At 37.6% G+C, this 20,897-nt stretch overlaps 2 protein-coding genes across 4 annotated transcripts; both read left to right on the top strand.

Annotated features, from left to right (window-relative positions):
• Positions 1-322: 322 nt before the first annotated feature.
• On the top strand, positions 323-18,093 carry LOC6738547. 3 transcript variants are annotated; one of them, XM_016169305.3, is made up of 8 exons: positions 323-918; positions 2,453-2,767; positions 7,105-7,190; positions 15,980-16,142; positions 16,207-16,314; positions 16,443-16,607; positions 16,673-16,773; positions 17,002-18,093. In XM_016169305.3, exons 4-8 carry the CDS (start codon positions 16,028-16,030, stop codon positions 17,461-17,463), a joined length of 951 nt encoding a protein of 316 aa, XP_016032398.1. In that variant the 5' UTR covers positions 323-918; positions 2,453-2,767; positions 7,105-7,190; positions 15,980-16,027; the 3' UTR covers positions 17,464-18,093. The 3 variants fall into 3 exon arrangements, with proteins under 3 accessions (XP_016032398.1, XP_016032397.1, XP_016032396.1); XM_016169304.3 differs by lacking the exon at positions 2,453-2,767; XM_016169303.3 differs by lacking the exons at positions 2,453-2,767; positions 7,105-7,190.
• A 999-nt stretch (positions 18,094-19,092) lies between these two features.
• On the top strand, positions 19,093-19,774 carry LOC6738546. The gene is made up of 2 exons (XM_002085315.4): positions 19,093-19,324; positions 19,486-19,774. Exons 1-2 carry the CDS (start codon positions 19,252-19,254, stop codon positions 19,749-19,751), a joined length of 339 nt encoding a protein of 112 aa, XP_002085351.1. The 5' UTR covers positions 19,093-19,251; the 3' UTR covers positions 19,752-19,774.
• Positions 19,775-20,897: the final 1,123 nt, after the last annotated feature.

Raw genomic sequence — 20,897 nt, 5'->3', positions numbered from 1 at the left:
AATCAAATTCAAATAGAAAGGCAATAGTAATTCGGTTGGCAACAAAGAAATTTATTGACGTATATATTAATATTAAAATGTAATTAAGTAAATTATATACTCAGCTACATAGATATATTTATTAGCTATAGCTTAATTTTGCGTTGATTACAAGTTTTTGTAACTAAATTGCGCAGGTTATGAATGTCCCAAGATGCAAGCTTTGAAATCCCGACAAATTTGTCGTGAAAATAGTCAAACGTCCAACGCACTAGCGCGTTGCTCACAATTGCGCTACGCTCAGCTCGGGCTTAAAAGCTTTTGGCCAGGTGAACTTGACGGGAAGGTACGAAAAGTAACTGCTCACTCAGTCGCCGATATATCGCCGCGCTGGCCGCATTAAAATCCGAGCTACGGAACTTCGCTGTTTCGCCACTTGTACGTGGGCTAACTTAAAACAAAAGTGGCTTGCGCAGCCGGCGCGCCTTGAAAGTGTGTGTGTGTGCGTGTTTAAAAAAATAGTGTTCGTTATTGGAAAGCTAAGTCAAGTTAGAAGCAGTGTGGAAAGTGCATATTGTATATATCTCTTGCCAAGGCTAAAAGTGTTAAAAGTTAACTCCCAGAAATGCACACACGCATACCGATGCAAGCGAAAAGTTAAAGCGACGATCATTCATTACTGCCTCTTCTTCTTATTCATCTGCTCTTTGCGACGTGTTTCGCTTACCTGTCCAAAACGCGCGTGTATTGGTGGGCTCCATCGCTCCATAGCCCCCTCTCTCTCTCGCTCTCTTTCGATTTGCACATGCAAAAAGGCAGCAGCAGCAACAAAAACAACAACAAGAACTCCGTCTGAGAGTTTTAAAGCCGAAGTTCTCGACGCAGACGTCGGCGGCAGCAGAGCGGCAGCAGCGCAGCGGCAGCGAACAACTCGTACAGGTTTGTTGGCATTTTTTTCACATTGGCTTTTGATTTTTGTTTACCTCTGATTGGAATGGCAATTCGTACTGGTTGGACTGTAAATATTGTCTCATATGTGTGTCTCATGTATCCCAACCGCTTACCACGCACAGAATCGAATTGTATCGCTTCGTAGCTGGAAATTCTTCAAAAGCGATCAATTTTGCATATCGAATTTGTGCAATTGCTAGAACTGCACAAAAAAAAAGCAGGTCTTCTATTGTTTTCTGTTAAATAAATAAATAAAGTGGGCAATATAAACTTTCCATTTGATAACTGAGGGCCTTAAAATTAAATATTGGGCATTAATTGAATTATAGAATATCACAATAAAGCGTTCTTCTTTTTTTGTAAGTTACTTTTAGTGTGCCTTAACTGTAAAAGTTAAAAGTTTACTGCTCAAATCGTTGGAATGTTCATCTTATAAAATTTTTTCAATCTGTTTACTTACACATTCTTCAGCATGTGGGATAAGATTTCGTATCTAAAAACGTGATACAAGTAAGATTAAAACAGAAAAAATGAAAAGTATCTGAATGATAATATACAGACAGTATATTTATCCATTGAATCCCTTTATTTTAATATAAATACTTAATATTCCAAACTATCTATGTTAGCTTCTTTGATAGTTTGGAATTACCTTTCAAATTATGGGTTTAAATTATTTTCCCACCAACATAACCTCATTTGCCTTATCAACAACGCTCATTAAAAATTCCGAAAAAGAGTTGCAACTTCGGGGCACTGCACTACGCGGCGCAGAAGTCAAAAGTCTTGCCTTGAACGCCTGAGCAAGTGCAAAATCTGCTTGCTAATTTATTTGCCCAGCTCCAACTGAGGTCTTTGAAAAGCTAAACACAAAAATGTGTTGGAAAATAATTATGCCAGCAGCAGCAACAACATCAGCAAGTAAAACAGTTTAAATGACTTTCAGTCACGGCAGCTCAGCAGGTGTTGGCTAAAAGGGGAAATCCGGGGAATGGGCGCTGACTTCAACTTAAATATGCAAACTTTTTCCGCGCTTGGCGAACATTCGCAAATTCTGATAAGAGTTCCCCCCAACTGTAAAACCTAATTAGCAAATGTTGTGAGGCAATTAAACCAAATTACAGTTCTTCTTCTTGCCCGTGTTGCAAGTTGAAAGCAAGTTGAAAGGCAAAAACAACAACAAATTTGTCACAAACTGTCGCAGTGCGGTTTTGCACTTAATTAGGAGAAAAACAAAAGCGAAACGTGAATTTCAAAATAAAACTTATAAAGACTAGCGCAACAAAAATTAGTTTAGAAGTAATTAAATATATGCAATGCCTGAAATCTTTGCAAATTTTAATAATGGATAAGAGTTTAGGTCAATAACTCCATGTAACCACTAGAACAAACCAGTAATTGCCCAAAAAACCCTTTTCTGAATTCTAAAAAACTAAGAAAATTGCAGCACTTAAGCTAAATCCCTTAACTTGAAGTATATTTCCTGGTCATGACATGAGTGTTTTTTTTTTAACAATCTTAGCCTGCCATCAGAGCGACCAGCCAAGCGAAAGATTGACAAACTATATTTACGACTCCCTGCTGATGATCTCAGGCAAATGATGACAATCTGACACGCAAGGGAATCCATTACATTTCGTTCTCGCAGATAAGAGCTTCTGGCGAACTCGACAACAAAGGCAGGAACCTGCCACATTTAGATACTCGTCTGCTGACGAACTGACCTCAAACTTAATTACCAACTTAGCCTTTTTGGCCAACCGAAAAGTGGGTGCAGCCCACTGTGACCTAATCCTGACCGAGTTGACCTATTAAGCTGATGGAAAAGTCAAGCCAGGTAAGGGAAATGAGGACATTCGTGGCGGGATATGCTTACGTAAAATTAGCTGTAGCCCCAAAGTAAGCGAAAGTATTGGCCTGCTCAATGAACGCTTTATTCTTAGCCAAGCGTTTTACGTGCTCATAAAACTGGGATAATAAAAAGTTTCCGAGGCACGACAGAGTTGTGCCATTGGGTCTATTTTGGGGACACCGTTTTATGTATTGCGCCCCCAAGAGCAAATTAAATAATAAACAATCGAATTTGGCAATGTGCAAGGAATACGAAATGGTTGGTTAAACTTCCAATATGAATCTTGTTTAACTACGAATACTATGATTTAGGAATATCTCTTCTAAGAAAATAATGTCAATTGATTTTCAAAAGCTCATAATTCTGATAGACATATTTTAGTACAAGATAGATACACGAATAGAGATACAAAAAGGAAGATATTTCTTTGGCCTTTTGCATACCAATAAAATGTGTATTCAAAAGTATGTAACAGGTTTATAAAACATTTCCAAACATAAACAAATTTATATTTTATTTATCTCATTATTTCATTCTAAAGGGTTTTCCTTGCAAGTAAACCGGAAGTCATTTAAAATTTGCTTGCAGAGCAATAGGTATATGTTAGTCGAGGTTACAGTTATGGGGGAATGATAACAATGGCGACAACCCCTTTAACTCAGAGATGACAACTATGGCCAACTGTATCTATACATATTATACAAAATTTTGTTTGAGTTTATTACAAATCTTGACTTTTCTTAGCCTTGGCACGGGTTTTCTACCAATGATTTTCCAATGTTTTCATTTGGTTTCATCTTTCTTTTATGTGCGATTGGAGGTGGTCACGTTTGGTCGTCTTATCTCTCAAGTTACTTATCAAGTTTTGAGGAGTGGTTCGGCTAAATGGTTTTAATATGCAAATTGTGTTTCTATGAAACTGGTTATAGTTGATGGCGAAGAAAATATCGTTATTATTTAATGCTTTCTAACCAATTTGGAGGCTTTGGGAAGCTTTTTCATTACATAAATGCATATATTTTATGAAGCATAGGCAAGTATAGTAGAAAATATACTTTTTTTATTGTATTCATGAGTGTATTAAATTAAACTGAAGTTCAAACCTGTGGCTCATTCCCCATCGGCATGAAAACTCGGTCAAAACTCCACAGGCCAAACGTTTCTCCTCTCAATTTCTTCTAACTGAATTACAAAATAAATTTCGTTTTCAATGTTCAAAAATTTGAAGAAAAACAAAAAGGAAAACCGGTTTTAACGGTTAGAGGAGCAAATACGCACACACACGCATATAAGAAAAGGTATTTCATCTACCAAAAAACCAAAATCCAAAGTGAAAAGTAGGTGACGTCAAGCACCGTTAGGTCTTAAAAACTGAAAACTGGTCGTTGGTATTGTTCTTCTTCTTATTGTCTTTGCTGCACAGAGAACAAAAATGTACGAACCATTTATTTTTTATTATTTTCTTTACAATAAAAAATAAGAAAGAAATTTAAGCAGAGTTCAAGCGCGTTGAATTTATTTTTAGATTCTAATTTCCTCTATAAGATATTTATAAATACTAATTTTAGGAAAACTACTAATGCACCTAGCTTGCTAGATTTATAAATTTAAATGATTAATTTTAGTTTGTCCCAAACTGCTGTTTATTTGCTGTTTTTTTTTGTTTTATCTAAATAAACAGAACAAATATGTAAACATTTCCAAGTTGTTGTTTGGCAACCACGCCTATCGGATTTTTCAACTTTACATAATGTGGGCAGGTCGACGGCACTGCGTCGAATGGGGCAGGGGGCGTGGCAGTGGGAAATGGGGAGCTGTGGTTGAGTGGCCAAATAACGTTGGACATGAAAGCAACAACTGCGCAGACGCAGCAGCAGCCGCAACAACAACAACTGGCGACGTCACACTTGCGTGGTCAGCTTTTTGTGCATTGCCAAGAGCGAGAGAGGAAATGGGTTAGAAAGAGAAAGGGAGAAGGAAAGGGTTAGCAAGCAACAAGCCTTGGTTATTAAACAGTGGGTCAAACCAGTTACATAAATCATTTCAATTGGTTCTTTTGTTAATATTAAGTACAACGCGATCGTAGTTTCTCGAAATGGAATTAAAATAAATTAAGAAGTTTTAAAACGTAGTAAATATTCTTTAGTAATGGTTCCAGCTTACTAAGTTTTTTTTTTAATTAATGTTACAAATAAAAAACTTACAATAGCAGTTCCACTGTAAAACCGCATTGTCTGTGCTTTCGACTTCACGGTCAACCCAAACTTTTGCTTGTCTTATGCAAATTTACTTATTGCATTCCCCATTACGAGTGTGCGCTATGCCTGTCCCTTTCTAGCTTTCTTGCTCTCACATTCGCACACTTTGACTGCGTAATTAAGTGTTCTTTTAATTGAGTTTGGAATGGATTGCTTCATCTTTCAAAGGGCCCAAACCCTACGAATTAGCGTTTTAAGTCTTGTTGTTATTTTTCTTATTTCGCTGCATTTTAATTGAAATTTATGCAGCTATTTAAGTGCACTGCTCTCGTTTTTTTTTTTTTTTTTGGACGGAGGATGTGGTTCAGCGAGTCTTTTGTTAAAGTTTTGCGTAAACTTTGATTACATGAATCCATTTTCTGTTCTATATAATGTTCGAGTCCATGAGGGGGCAGAACCCACAGCATTGATTCGAAATTGAAACTGCTTTTGGCGTTGTCGAACAGGAAATTAGATGGAAAGTGAGCTGTGCCAGACGGAAGCTTTTGGTTCCAATTAATCGGGGTGAGGCTTCCAACGAAAGTGCAGCACTCAACTTTTTTCCAATCATTGTTAACTCAACTAAATAGGCTGTCAAAACATTGGATTTCTGCTTGGAAACATTTGAATAATGCTTAAATATCTGTGCATATCTAATTTCCAAATTGAAAAATCAATTCTCATTAGATTCTGGTTGTATATTTACTTTTGCTTAAAATGCTTATTTTAAATATGTATTATTAAAGTTCATAAAAAAAAAATTCTCATTCGATTCTGGTTGTATATTTACTTTTGCTTAAAATGCTTATTTTAAATATTTCTTATTAAAGTTCATAAAAAAACAAAAGAAAATAACAACACTGGTAAAAATTAGAAACCGCACTTCCGTTTTCCGTTTTAACCTCGCATGTAGATCAGAAGTAAGTTTTCTATGTCATTTAGGTAATTGTGATTTAATTTTAATGTTTCCCTTTTAATTTCAAGACATGCAACGTTAAGAACGATAAGAAGAATTGTACATACGTCTATTTCATTTTTAATTTTCATTAATTTAATTTTGTACAGATTTAATGTTATAAATGATTTGATTAGATTTTAATGCCTTTTATTGAACATGTTCATAAATCTTTCGCTGCATCTACAAGACAATCAATTTTCATTGAATTTATGAAGCTTTCATTACGAAATTCTCTTTTTCCCGAAATTGATCGACATTGTTTGAATTCTTTTTTGGGTGGTTTCCAATTGCTCAATCAAAAATGCTTCCAGAGGTCAAGACTAAATGCTTCAACTTGCATAACGCAAAACTCACAGAAAGAGACCACAAAACACGACAACAATTTGCTCGCCTAGTTTTCAGCTTTTGTTTGGAGGGTCAATTATAATTCATGTGAACTGCAAGTCTCTAATTAAAGTGTTTTTTTTTGTTTGGTGCCCAGGCCAAAGGAAAAGACGCACGAGGAAATTAGAAAGCCATCAACGAAGCTATTTCGAATTGTTTGGATGCCCGTCAACTTTCGGTTAGGTTTTTAAGTACTTTTGATTGCGTTTCACCCATTGTCACGCCGCTGACTAACGTGATTCACGCAATTTTTGTGACAGGGGTGGCGAGGCGAACAATTGCGAGGGGGTTCCATTAACTACTGTCACTGCTGCGCAACTGGCATACAAATTTTGTTGAAATTTTCTTGCTCGACTCTCCGGGTCTCTGGGGTAATTGTCATGCAATTTTAACTCAGCGATTCAAGGCACGTTGGTCGGATCCCCTTCCACGTTTTTGATAAGAGTTTAAGTAATTGTTGCTGTACTTGATGCAAGGGTTGTTAGTGAAGTTGCGTTTTAAGCTTATCTTTTAATTAGAGGAAGTGATTAGCGTCAGTCGATTGTAACCGCAATCGCTAATATTCGGTGTTATTTTGTAATTGATTTAAAGTCGTTTTCATAGGTAATTTCCCTAGTAGCCAGTTTAAAACGGGTTTGTTAAAAAGTAAAGTAACCCTACTGGCAAATACTACTGACTCATTGATTTTAAATATTGCAAACCACTTATTTCAATCTCTTATTTGTATTTGTTGCCCCTTTCAGATAGGGAAATTCCTTGAATCATGGATTATAGCAGAAGGAAAATAAGAGCTTACCTAATTGAAATGGATTCATAAAATAAGTTAAAAGTAAGTTAACAAGTTTATATTTATAATATGACACCGTTATCAGCCACTTTTGCACGCTTTTCTTTTGAATATTAAGCTGTTCAAAACATTTTTAGCGTTTTCTTTACCGAGAATACGAAATATTTGCCGAGTAAGCTCTCATTCCACTCCAACAAAAGTCAAATAAAAGAAGGTTCCCCACTCTTTGGCTTCATAAAAATTCGCGGTCAAGGTTGTTAACCTTAACCGCGCCCGCCTCTGTCTTATATTTTTCAATTCTCATTCTTTTTAATTTGAACGTATTTTTATGCACAAGGGACGAATGAAATGAAACTGGTCTTGCAACATAATAAAGTTCTAAAATTGTGTATACGCCACGTGGGCCTTATTCAAAATAAGAAACAATAAGAATAAGAAGGAAATTTCACTAAAACCGCTGGATATATATAAATGATTTGGGATTTGTTTTCAAGCCTAAAAACAAAAATACTTTTCCGTATTGTGTTTCGAGATCACCATTTAAGTTTAACAAATTGCATAATGTAAATTATCATTATTGACACAATACACCCTTGATCTCTGAACAAAACAATCATAAATAAATGAATGAATGAGCGAGGGGCGATGGGGAAAGACAACAGCAGCCGGTTCAATAACTGCCAACTGGAATGAGGCAGAAATTAAATTACATTAAAAGGGCAGCGGCCAAAAGACGATCGGCGATACTCGCATGACTCAACCGAAAGATACATTTTAAATATGCCCATTTAATCGAGCTAGAAATTCTCAAGTTACGATTGAAGTATTTGCGGCGGCCTCATTAGAGGCTTTTCTTTTCGCTAACCTTTGGCTGCCCCTTCATTACAGACAATGAAAACTTGTTTTTCAACAATATCTACGTCTGATTAGCATTATGTTAATTCACTTTTGATGTGGGAGTTCGCAGAGATATAAATGTATTTGCACATGAGGGAAACTTGTCTAGTAGTCAATTGTTGAATGGGATGATGCCGGGCGAAATATGAAATATTTCTATAACTTTTACACGCTCAGTTATGCGTCTCTCAACCTTGGCTTTATATGCGACATAACTTTCTTTAATTATGTTAGAAAGCGCTCCCTTAAGTCGCCTAAAAAGTTTATTGCCCTCCCCCTACTTAATGCCAACTGCTTCTACGTAAGTAGTCTTTGACGTGCTTTTGATTGTTAATTAGATGGCCAAAACACTTGCCTATTTAATTAGTCGACCAAAAAGTCTGAGCCATGGCAACAGCTCCTTTTAATTTTGCATTGCCACGGCTGACACAATCACAATCACAATCGCCTTTTGAGATGAGCAGCGCACGTGATTTATCGACTGCATCGCTGGGCACTTTTCCCCTGAAAAGCCAAACCTAAAACCAAATCCAGACACACTTGAGTGCCAGTTGGCCATCCACTCATCCATCTGAGCAGTTTATGGAGCCTCTGGGAGACGATGGTACCAGGCGCTTCGGATCGGTTCTGTTCTGTTTATTTATTTATTGGTGAGGAGTTGCAAGTGTCGAATTAATCTGATAAAGCTGAAAAATGTATTTGAAGTAAATTGAAGCGAATAAATAAAGATAAGGGGTGTTTAGTGAACTGATATTTAACATCACACACATATAATAAAAATATAATAATAATAAAAAACATAAAAAATAGGTAGGCTTTTAATAGGTAGCTTATGCTATAAATCATTTCCAATATTACTTTGTATGCATTGCTGATAATCCAGTATTCATACACAAAAGAGATATTTTAAATGAAAATGCAAATTTTAATTAGTAAAGTTATTAATTCAAAATAAAGTACCTTCCCTGCTTTTCCATTTACATAGGTTTTTAATATTGTAATACTGTTTTATGTTTTCTGATCATTACACTTTGGCAATACAAATACATTTTTGTATTTTGGGGCTCAATGATCTTGTCCAGTATAAAGAAAGCAAATATATATTTCTACAGCCACTAAATAATACTTTCGGCTTGTTCAATTTTAGCCAGCGGCTTAGCTTTAGGCCGAATTAAGCAAAATAAATGGCAATTACTTCTTGGAAACCTCCTCGTGCTTTTTAGAATCCACATAAATCCCATAGCTTCCGCCTTTTCTGGGGCTATAAATCGCCTTCTAGCCAGATAACGGACCATCTTTGGGAGTTGGCTAGTTAGTTAGTTAGTTGGCAACGCCTTGGGGCGTGTGAGCGGCACGCAGAATTATTAACTGACAGCGGCAGCCATTAACAATGCGCACACACATGCACACGAGTCGTTCTTGCAACATCAGCAGCAAGAACAGAGTGAGTTGCGGCAACATTGCACTGAGAAAAAAAGGTTGGGCAGTTCAAATTATATCAATTATAGAATTAATATTTTATACTGTACATATATATTTTAAGAGACGCTCAGTAAATAATATTTCGCAACTAATAGCTATTGTGTGATCTAAAGAATCAAATCATATGATTTATTATGTTATTATGTTTCTTTGAAGTTTTTCAGTGTGCGAAAAGACATTGATGCATCTAGATAAAATATAATCTTTGATCAGATGTTCGGGAATGAAGAGGTACATTAATATTTTTCATATCACTTGGGATCAGTGTGGCTATTTTTTTTTTTGAGTGCAGCAGCAGCATCTGCCGCTGGCTCGTTGCACTTTCCATTTGCCAATTCAGTGAGCCGCAAGCCGCTCCATTCTACTATCATCTTGGACCGGCGAACGTCCCCGATGCATTGGCTACTTTAGCTAATGACTTTATTGAATCGACCGAGGCATATCCCCGGTCCAATCCCCAATCCCCAGCCCCTGGACCTCTGCTCCTCAATCTGTTCGGTTCTGTTGACTCTGCGTGTGACTTTTGCCGTATCATGCGAGAAATTAGCACAAGCAAATTAAATGAATAGACGACAATGGGCCATCATCATTATACAGAACGTGCTTGTATCGCCTTGGGTGGTTTTTAAGCAGATCAAATTGTGTTACCATGGAAGTGAAGACTTTCAAATGGGAGTGGAATGGCGTAATTGGTCTTTATAATGTTTGTTTAGTTTAATAAATATATATTAAAATATTATTTATAGCACTATATGTGTTAATATGACATTAGTTGGATAGGATCGAAATTTTAAGATAAGCAACTTTTAAAAAATTGCAAGGCAAGTAAGAGTAGACTTATATTTATTTATTCTTGTGATAAGGACACACCTTAAAATCCTTGACTAGGTAGTATAAAATGATAAGAAATACGTGAATATGCATAAAATTTGTATGTTTTAAGCCCTGTTTACAACGTAACTCATTTGACTCGAGTTAATGCGTAAAACGTTGGAACATGTTTGTTTCGACAATGAAAATTCGAGCTTACCCAGAGCTGAGACTTAAACCTAAGTCTTAACTAAACATGCCCCAAGCAATGCCCCTTTGTCGCCTCCCCTCTGCCCAACACTCCTTGTTGCCTGCCTCACAGCAATTATGCTTAATTGTTTGACACGGCCAAGAAAGATGGTTAACCGTTTCATGTAAAATGCAGCACATGTATGTAAATAACGGTTTTACCTATGCAGCAACATAACAACGAAGACATGGGTGGTGGTGGTGGGGGGCTTTAGAATACGATGGGGGTTGCGATGATGGAAACGATGGAACGTAGGCGCAAAGTGGGACACCAACAGCTGGCCACAGAGCAAATTGTTCTCAGTGTTGGCACCAGAGACGCTTTCCCACTTTTCCTTCCCGCTGCCTAATGACAATGCCTGACACACATATGAAAAGCGGTTGGGAACGGGTGTATTTTGTGGGATGGCTACACAGGACTAAAATTAATTTGCTACAATATTATGTAATTATGTGGGGTAAGTTGTTTATACGGTGTTTATACGGAAACGAGGATCGTAAGGGGTAATATTTCGCGGAATAAATAAGATACTATTTGTTTTGTTATTGCAACGAATGGTTACTGATCCAAAAGACGAGTTCTTTTCCAGTGTAAGGGATGGCTAGCAACTTTTTGAGGGCGTTGGCAGTTTGATTGTTGTTTGCACAACTTGTCGCACTTGCAACATGCTGCACGCTTGTCATAACGATAGATAAATACTAACTGAAAAGTATAGAAAAAGAAGGAGAAAAACGCTGACAGTTTACTGAACTACTTATGCCTGAGTGCGACCGAAAGAGATCGCACCACATAGATAGCGTATAGGGCTTTTGTTAGACAAAAACTTTCACCCAAAAAAAAAGAAAGAAATGAAGTGTTTAAAGAAGCGGCCACAAAGTAAAAGTTTTTCACAATTCACCGAAACGTGAAAATCTTCCACAACCGACTGGGAAATAGGGATCGCCAGATGGAGACAGCAAACGGGAGCTTCCGTTGGTAGCCCGAAGTCAGATGTGTTAACCACAAATCAAACAAGAACGGCAATTATAAAGCCAGCAGGAACGATGACAACAGAGATGAAAACAGCTTTAGCTAACATATTTTCATTTTTTTGAAACAAGTCTGACCCATTTACAAGAGCATCCGTACTGCATTATTTTTCTTTTTTCGAAAAGTTATAAATGGGGTTCGCTGGAGTCTGGGAATCAGTATTCTCTCCAGCTTCTTGAATAGCTTTTAGATCATCTGATCAAGCGGAAGTTTACTATTTGCTTTCTTTTTCGCTTCCGCTGTCATATACATAAGTTGACTATACTAAAATTACCATTTGAATTGGAATATATTGTCTAACTTTGTTCATTATGTTACCCAATAATCAAAACAAACTGGTATCTTAAAACACACAAAATATAATTAATAACAAGTACAGCAGAAAATACCGAAACACATACATTTCCCATCCCACTAACTGTTCGGAAAAGTAAATTTAGCCAACCCCAATTTAATTTACCAAAATAGCCCCAAAATTTCGTTAGCTGCCTGCTCCGTCACTCAATTAAGACAAGTTCTAACCTCACTTGACTTTGGCTTGCCAAGTGTATTTACTACCCCAAAAAAGAGGAGCCGCTGGCCAAATTAAATTTCCACTGTGCCCAATTTTACACAGTTTTCCAAGGCAACGGCACAAACTTTTCCTCAGCTGTTGTGGCCTGTTTTGCACTTTGCCATGGCAACAAGTGCGCCCAAACATAAACAAAGCAAAGAAAATTCAGCACGGAAAACTCCTCACTCGCGTTGCCAACTAACTACGATTTAGAACGCTGTAACTGATTTACAGACTTTTAAATATCCCTTTTCAAAAATATACGTATATTAAATTGCCAGTTGTATTGATTTGTTAGTACTCTTTTTTATAATTAGCATTGAGTTTGGGTGTTTAATGAATATTTTTGGCTGCTGAGTAATTAATAGAATTAGTAAACACAGCTTTATTCTTAGATCGAATGGTAGTATCCACCAATTACAGGGTATTAAAACCAAACAATATTTCCACAGCGATTCGCGGGGGAAAATCAATAGCAGAAAGGTGGGGAATGCAGGTGAGGAAATGTGAGTCGAGGGGTGGAAAGGTGAGAGGCACCATTAGAGAGTCCGCGACACGTTTTTCCATTTGATTTGCAGACCTGCGAGTCGATCCCCGTCCAGCTGGGCCGACAAATTGAAGTAAATTTCCTGTCTGGGTTCCTCGTCCGGCTGACTCGCTCCCACCGGTGACCCAATTTCCGCGGAAAAGCGACTTTTCATTAGCCTAAGTTCCCTTTTATTTGGGTTGCGCTAGGTTGGCCCTAAGTCTGGAAAAATTTGCACTTTTGTTGGTTAACTGAGTGCGGCTAATGGGTCTGGAGTGGATTGGTTGGGTCTGGACAGTTTTCAGAAGGTTATTGGCCTTTCTTTTCCTCGGTGATCTCCGTTAAATTGCTTCATTTGGCTGGATTTCCTTTCCCAAGTTAATTGATTTTACTCGGTTGAGATGCTAATGGAGGTACGGAGTGAACTTTAGGTTTGGAGTTGTGTCAGAGACAAGTCGAAACGAGGTGACTAAGTCGCGATTAATGGCTTTTAAGCACGACAATGGTCGGAGCTGTATTCGTGTTAAATCAAAATGCTTTAAGGGTCGATGCAATAAACAGTAGCATGGATACATGCAATATATGAATATATAAATAGGAACATGGCTTACTATGAATAATATTACTGCTATGTTGTTTTTAATACAATTTCTAAATAAAATGTTGCCTTTTTTTTAGTTAGACAAACTTAATCTACCAGCTTTCTATATACTTATTTGACCAAGAAATGTTCGCAATTGCAGTTTTGATTCATGGTTATTGCTCTATGCCTAAAGATCGACAACTTGGGCAACCCACTCAAAGTGGCAGCCTCAGTGGCAGTGGATATGCCAGGTTGGCATATGACTTGGCTTGGATGCCCGCTGACAATTAATGGCTTGTTGAATTTTTTAATTTACTAGTTGTGCTTGCCACTTAATGGAAAGCAAGCTAGAGTTCTAAACTAAAAACAGTAAAAACATTTACTTGAAAATTATAATTATAAAAATGTCATTTCAAACTGTACTATTTAATTATAAATTTGCACCTTCGGACTTCCCACTATTCTTAGACTATACGCTCATATAAAAATCATTGTGCATTTTCGTAAAGTCTTACTAAAAAAATAATTTTGTGGTTTCAAAAAACACTGTACATTTTCACTGACACCAACGCAAGGCGTGTAAATCATATAAACATATGCACATCACCTCTGAATCACGCTCTTAGCCGGGCACTCAAAATGGCCCAGAGCTTTATGGCTCAGTACCCGGTTTCAAAACCTCGCTTTGGGACTTTTCTCCACCTTTTCGACCACCTACACACGATCACCGATGTGATGGCCACAAAACGAGGATGAAGCTAAAATAAAAGAAGCCACGCGACGAGTCTTTTGGGCAATCGGGAGGGAAATGGATAGGATTATACCAACGGGAAATTTATGCAAGTTGAAGATCGTGACACAATTGAGAAAAGTTCATTCCATTGACTTTGACTTGGCCTGGCTTTGCCTTTTGATTTGCCTTTTAGCTGAGCTTCGTCTGAAGATTGCATCTAGAGGTTAGTAGCCATTTGTTAGTCCCACAACAAAGTTGCAGAATGAATTAGGAGGATTAGATAGAAAAACTAGAGTCTGTAGAAAAACAGAAAACACCAGATTTTTAATTTGGTAGGTAGGTGGTAATAGCTAATACTATTTAATAGTTAATTGAAGTGAAAACATATACATACATACTTATCAAATAGTTTTGTGTTTAATTACCCTACCTTACAATAGTGTAAAATAAAGATATTATTGCATGCGGTATCCCAAATTCCCTAGCTGCGAAGAACCATTCTTTGCGGCTTTTCGAAATCTTCGTTCCGATTCGGCGAACAAAGTCAAGCCTTCCTCTTGGCCAACTTTCGAGCCAAGAAGCAGAACCACCATTCGCGGCATTCGTTGGGGTAATTTAAGACGGGCGGCACACATTCCCCTCCCCCAGATTCGCCTTTCTGCATTTACCGCTAAGAGCAACAAACAGCGTCTGGCAAACATCGTCAAAATCAGAGTCTCTACTCCAATTCAGTTGCCCAGTTGGCTAGGTGAGGCAACCTCATCTCGGATTCATTTGGATTTCTTGGGCAGAGGGTGTCTCCAGTTTCTATTTCTACTTATATTTTCTGGCATTTCAATGCTCGCTGCGATCTGTTGCTGTCATTGAGGACTCTCGACTTACTTGCAAGTGATACTATTTATGCGAATACGTGGGGAGTGGGGAGTTTGAGTGGCTCATTGAGAAGGTTGCTAAGTTTATTAGCATGAAGGTAGAAGACATTCACCGTCAAGATCTTCATTAGATGCTTGGAAAAGATTCCAAATGACAAATGATGATTGTAAAGTAGGTCTGTAAACGTTAAGTGTGGTATTGAAAGACAAAGAACTTTAGATTTTTATAAGAATGAATTGACTTATTAAATAACGTGTGCGTTCTTATTGTATTATATATTCTTTTTTTTATGTAATTTCCCTGAATTATTAACCAATCATTTAAAGAATTCCTTTACCACATAAACTTCATTCTGCGTTATTTCTTACAAAATCAAATTATCTGAATTGAACGTTTATTTACTTGATAAATAAATGCCCTGTTTATATCATTAGACCAATTTTCATTTAAATGCTATTTTTGCACGCGGTCTTTAATAGCTCATCAATTAGCTGAAAGCTGTCAAAAAATAACTGGCATTCCTCGTGTTAAGCATGTCTTTGGGGTAGCTATAGATACTCGAGAAATATTTTATAAAAGCATTTTAATTACATGTAAGAGGAATTCAGCTTACTGCTGAAATCCGCTTACAGAAAGCAAGCGAACTGAGAAAAACTCAATCGAGAGCTTGTGTGTATCTTTTGGATACAGATACGAGTGCGACCTACACAAAGATAGATATTTCTCTGCGTAAGCATTATTTTTTCTTGGCCTTTTTAATGCAATCTCAAGGTCAGCGGCAAGTAGCTCTTTATGTATGAATGGGATCTAATTGTTCGTGAGGAGACAAAGTGCTCGGATGGGTGGGATATGACATGTGGGTGGGTGGTTCCTCCATAAGTACATTTGCTAATGCATGTAAGGAGATTTTCGGGGAAGAGCTAAGCTACTTTATCGTCGTGTTCGCATTTCAAATGCGCTTGACAATGACAATGTTTTTTTCCTTTGGATTTGCAAATGTGGCTCAAAGTCAATAGACATTTGACACAATTTGGCAGAACGATTATTTAAACAAGTGTCTGTAATAGAATGCTAACGTCTGTTCTTTTTTTTCAGCTCGTTGGATCTCAATTGCATTGTTATCGTTATGCTGTACAGTAAAACATGGCAAAGTCGACACTTTATGCTGCTGGGGTGACCTGTCTGGGCTTTATTTGCTTCGCCTTGGCATCTGTGGCCATTGGCATACCCATTTGGGGTTACTACGATAGTCCATCGGGTGAGTGCCCAGTGTATTTTTACACTTTAATTTGATTAATCTAATTCCATTTCCAAATTAACAGGCGGCTATGACTTCGATCGAGGTTATTTCGGGCCGTTTAAGGTCTGCAAGCAATTGACTTATAATCGCGAGAAATGCGGCAACGACGTGTCCAAGTTTAGATTAAGCAGTAAGTATTCTAAGACGCTTAGATTGCTGTCATATGGGCACCGAAAATATTTTAATAATATTCGTGGAGAAGTAGACTCTACTATTAGTCATTGCATCAATTGTATTAATTCATTTTATTTTTTTTAGATGCGGTTTTTGTCAGTGGACTCTTGGCCATTGGCAGCTCAGCTGTGCTGGGCATCTTCTGCATTCTGTCGGTCATTCAACACGCGATGATCTCATCCAGGGAGAAGGTGGTTATGCCCTACACAACTCTAGTGATAGTGAAGTTAATGTTGGCATTGCTGGGAGGTGAGTGCAGATGGGTTTGGCTATGAACGATAAAGAAATGTTATTTAATTTATATATACTTCCAGGTGTACTGGCCATCATAGCGACGGTTTTGTTTGCTCTGCAAATTGATGAGCAGGAGCGCTATGGCTTCAAAGTATCGCGGGGCATTTCCTTCTATATACAGGTGATTAATGGTCAATTACTCACCTAGTTGGTGGAACAGTGATCAGGCGAACTTAAATACTTTTAGCCTAGTTTAGGATAACTACAAATGTCTTATTACCAAACATATTTATTATCTTAAATTTTTGGTAAAGATACAAAAATCCTGTGCTAAAAGTAGGAATTCGCTCTTTTATACCACTACATCTACTATTAGCCATACAATAACGGCTTTCATTTAATTTTACAGATTGTGGCTATTGTTTTGACAATTGCTCTGTTCGTGGCCGCCCTGTACGATGTGATCTACTCGCGTAGTCCAGGCGGAGATCCCACAATGGCGCTGGATGTGTCATCTCCGGGCAGTGCCACTACGTTCAATAATCCGGGTTTCAAGGAGCCGCGCAGTCGCAACGGCGTTTCGGTGACGGACGCATCCGGAAAGCCCTACAGCGGAATCCGGAATGGAGCGGGAACGGCGGGCAGCGTGGCCTCCATGAGCACCACCGTGACCACCGTGTCCAATGGTTCCACCCTCGACTCGGTGACGCGTTCACCGCTGCGATCGAGTCTGAAGAAGCCGAGACCCCGGCCGGATCCAACGTTAGGCATTCAAAATCCCGGCTATTCTGGATCCGGAAGTTCGCCACCCATGCGGCGCAATGGAAGCGTGAAGAAGGTCCGAATTCAGACGCACAGCACCGAGGTGTAAGATGGTTTCAACCAACTAGAATTAAGCCCTTCAACAAGCAGCAAACGACAAAAAAACAAAACAAAAAAATATACAAAGACTGTGTACAGTAGCAAAAAGACACAAAGAAATGTTAAGATGAGAAAGATGTAGGTGTCCCTCATTAATTAATTGATAGTTTCCAACTGAAAATTGAAAATTCTTTTTCATTTGTCTTCCAACAAGGATGCATTAAATTCAATCGGCCGAGGCCAAAAGTTCTGTTTCGTAAGCAACGGTTTCCGTCCACGGGCAAGGCAAGAGTATTTAATTCAAATTGAAAGTCCCCAAAAGTATTTGAGTTTCCATATACCTCCCAAGTGCCCTTAAGACCCGCCCCAGTCCCGTGCACTTTGGAAAAACGAATTATCCGCAAAAACACTGGAACACCAACCTACAAATATAAATAATTTGCAATATTCTTATTTAACAGAAAAAAATAAACGTAAGCATTATAAAGCTACATTTGTAAAATACATTAAAATAAAAATGACACAAATTGTTATTTATAATTAAGTTTAAGTCAAGGCGCATTGATGGCCTTTCAATTAAATTTGATAATTGTATGTTATTGTTAGCAATACTTTAAATTAAACGCGTTAATTAACCTAACTGAATAATAATTGTTGCTCTAAGATTTCACTATAAAAGACACTTAGATTTTTTGCTAAGCTTGTTTGTTTAGTTTTTTGTAATTTAATTGAAAAATGTGTTTCATATTTTTCTCCGTAAGGTAAGAAAATACTGAATAAAAAGACAAAATAAATATTTGTTGACAACTTTCTTAGATGTGTGAAATATTTGCATGTTTTAAACTTTAATGTTATAAAAATAAATAAATGCGATTGCATGATTTTTCATTTCCGTTTGAACTGGATTTGAACTGCTTGGCATGAGTTTCTCGTGCAACAAGCAGTATGCACGAAAACTTCGTGACTACAAAGCAGTAAACGACTTCATGCAAACAGTTCGGGAAGCAGTGTACTGTTATAGTTATGTTAGCAAGAACTGTTAAGCTTAACAGTCACATATTTTAAATTTGAACAAAAGAATTACAGAAATATGGCAAAGGTGAAAATATAAAGCAAATTAATTATACCCGTTATTTGTAGAGTAAAAGCACAGACACTAGAATTGTTAATAGAAATGTTTTTATTAGTCTTGTAAATTTCTATCGATTTTAAATGCAAAATTTTTTATAGCATTTATATATTTATATGTATATATTTATAAAGCATTTTTTTTTGTTTTTTTTTTTATGAATATACAAAATAATATTTTTTCTTTAAACCCCTTTTCATTGTTTGTATTCCCTACCAGCAAATTTAAATAATTTTTACGTTTAAGCATTTATTGGGCTTTTAAAAATCATCTTTCTACTCTGATTAATTCATTGATAATGCCATAACGGTCACTACAGAGATTTTTCCTTTGTTCTCAGGGAGATTATATTCAATAATCAGTTATAGATTCTCAACCGATCGATGCTACAGCGCTCAGCTTTGTTTACAAATAGATTTTATTCATTCAGGAAAAATTGATAAGTAGACTCTGTGTATACCAGGTAGATAGAGCCGGAGAACAGAGAGGTCGGGAAGAACGCCAATAATCCCGAGTTGCTCAGCCGATCGAACAGTTTAAGCTCAGACTGCTCGGAGTGAGGACGTCGTCGTCATCGAAAGATAATTTAGAACTGCTGCATCTAGTATAGGAAGCCAGACAACAACAGTATTTGTTTATATTTCCACATAGACCGCATATAAATAAATTATGAAATCAGAGGCGTTGCACAAGTTTCTGGCGTTGTATCCGCTGCTGATTGCCTGCGCGTGGAGCGCACCATGTAAGTTGAGCTTTGTAATCTCTGTGTCATTTCAGCGTTGTCTATGTGCTTGGGATTGAGCCAATAGCTCTTCTTTTTAAGTAATTGGTAATAGTTATCAAAATACTTTCACCAGAAAGACATAAACTTAAACAGTATTACAAAAATTGCAAATTTTTCAGTGAATCCATCTCAACAACAAGCAACGTATCAACAAATGCCTGCAGTTCAACAGCCGGTTATCTTAGTTAAACATAATATAGGAACGGAAAATGCCGAGAATTACCGGATTACATTACCGTCGAAGGAGCTCAAAGCAGGGGAGCCTTGTCTTACGATCACTTGGAAGACCAATCCAGATGGCACAGGTCCCGATGAACCACAGATCTACATGGGCGATGGCTACTTTAGAATATTGCAAGTAGCCCGAGGACAGAACAGCCAATAAATAGAAAACTATATTGTATTTAATTTACAACTTTTACTGGGTATTTCCATTTTGAAAACATTTATGTACTATTTGTTGTAGTAAGGTTAAAATTGTAAAGTTTTGACTCGAAAGGGATAAATCAGTAGGCCCCTCATCAAATTAAATATAGAAAAAGAGTGGGTGGTAGTGGTTAAAATATTGTATAGACAGTATTTTTAAAGTATTTTATTAAAAAAAAATTACGTGTTTTCTATTAAAAAATCCATTGGTAAAAACAGGCTCAGTAATAAATGAAATTTTGGTAACCCACTCCAATCTTTATCGCCTATAACTCCCACCGCAACCTACTCTCTGCTGATTTTTTATTTGACAAAATAATTGTACACTGACCCATTGCGCTTCGGGGGAGAAGTTGGATATTTTGCTCGTATTTTCAGGGCCCGGTTTTCGCAACACCCAGTCTGGACTCCGGAATATCGGTTGGTTGTCATGACAACTCTGCGCGTGGAGTTCGAAGCCGAGTCTTTGGGTTTGGGGCAGGTAGTCGCCCAGACAGTAGAATCCCAAACTACGAAACAACTCCCCAAAAACTGAACAGAGCTCCCTTTGCAATTCCCAAACTCCCACTGTCTGTGTCTGCAAGTGACAGAGATGGAGCGACTAGGATGGAGTGGAAGTGGAGAGAAAGCGGCGGACCAGTCAGAGTCCTGGCAGAGAAAGAGAGGCGGAGAGAGAGAGAGAGTCATCCTGGCTGGATGACTCCAATTTTGCAGGGCTGCACTTTTCGGGACGACTGCAAAAAATTTCGCTTTTTTCCATGCCCAGACTTTCGCTGCAGTTTTCATTTCAGAGCGCAACTCGAGAAGCAACATCAAAATCAACAAGAACAACAACTGCATGTCGCAGATAACGAAAAAAAAATGTGGCGTGGGAGTGTGTTAGTAATGCTAATTGACTTACATTCCTCCAGGGTCCACGGGTGGTATGATGAATACTCGAAATCGGCACTTACTAGTCGTATGACTATCTATGTATATGACCATCTATTACCCCAACCGCTAAATGTTATTTACAATAAACTTATGAATGTGCAGTTATTTTAATATAAACAAAAAATACGCTAAATAACTTTTTTGTTTTCATTACTTTTATGAGAATCAATTT

The sequence above is a fragment of the Drosophila simulans genome, chromosome 3L (assembly GCF_016746395.2).
Source record: "Drosophila simulans strain w501 chromosome 3L, Prin_Dsim_3.1, whole genome shotgun sequence".
NCBI lineage: Eukaryota > Metazoa > Arthropoda > Insecta > Diptera > Drosophilidae > Drosophila > Drosophila simulans.
This window is presented reverse-complemented; position numbering and strand designations above follow the sequence as displayed.

Coding starts and splice junctions, on each gene's coding strand:
- LOC6738547 (XM_016169303.3), top strand. CDS start 16,028: ATGGCAAAGTCGACACTTTATGCTGCTGGGGTGACCTGTCTGGGCTTT. Junction 16,315..16,442: donor GTCCAAGTTTAGATTAAGCA/GTAAGTATTCTA, acceptor TATTTTTTTTAG/ATGCGGTTTTTGTCAGTGGA. Junction 16,608..16,672: donor AATGTTGGCATTGCTGGGAG/GTGAGTGCAGAT, acceptor ATATACTTCCAG/GTGTACTGGCCATCATAGCG.
- LOC6738546 (XM_002085315.4), top strand. CDS start 19,252: ATGAAATCAGAGGCGTTGCACAAGTTTCTGGCGTTGTATCCGCTGCTG. Junction 19,325..19,485: donor CTGCGCGTGGAGCGCACCAT/GTAAGTTGAGCT, acceptor CAAATTTTTCAG/TGAATCCATCTCAACAACAA.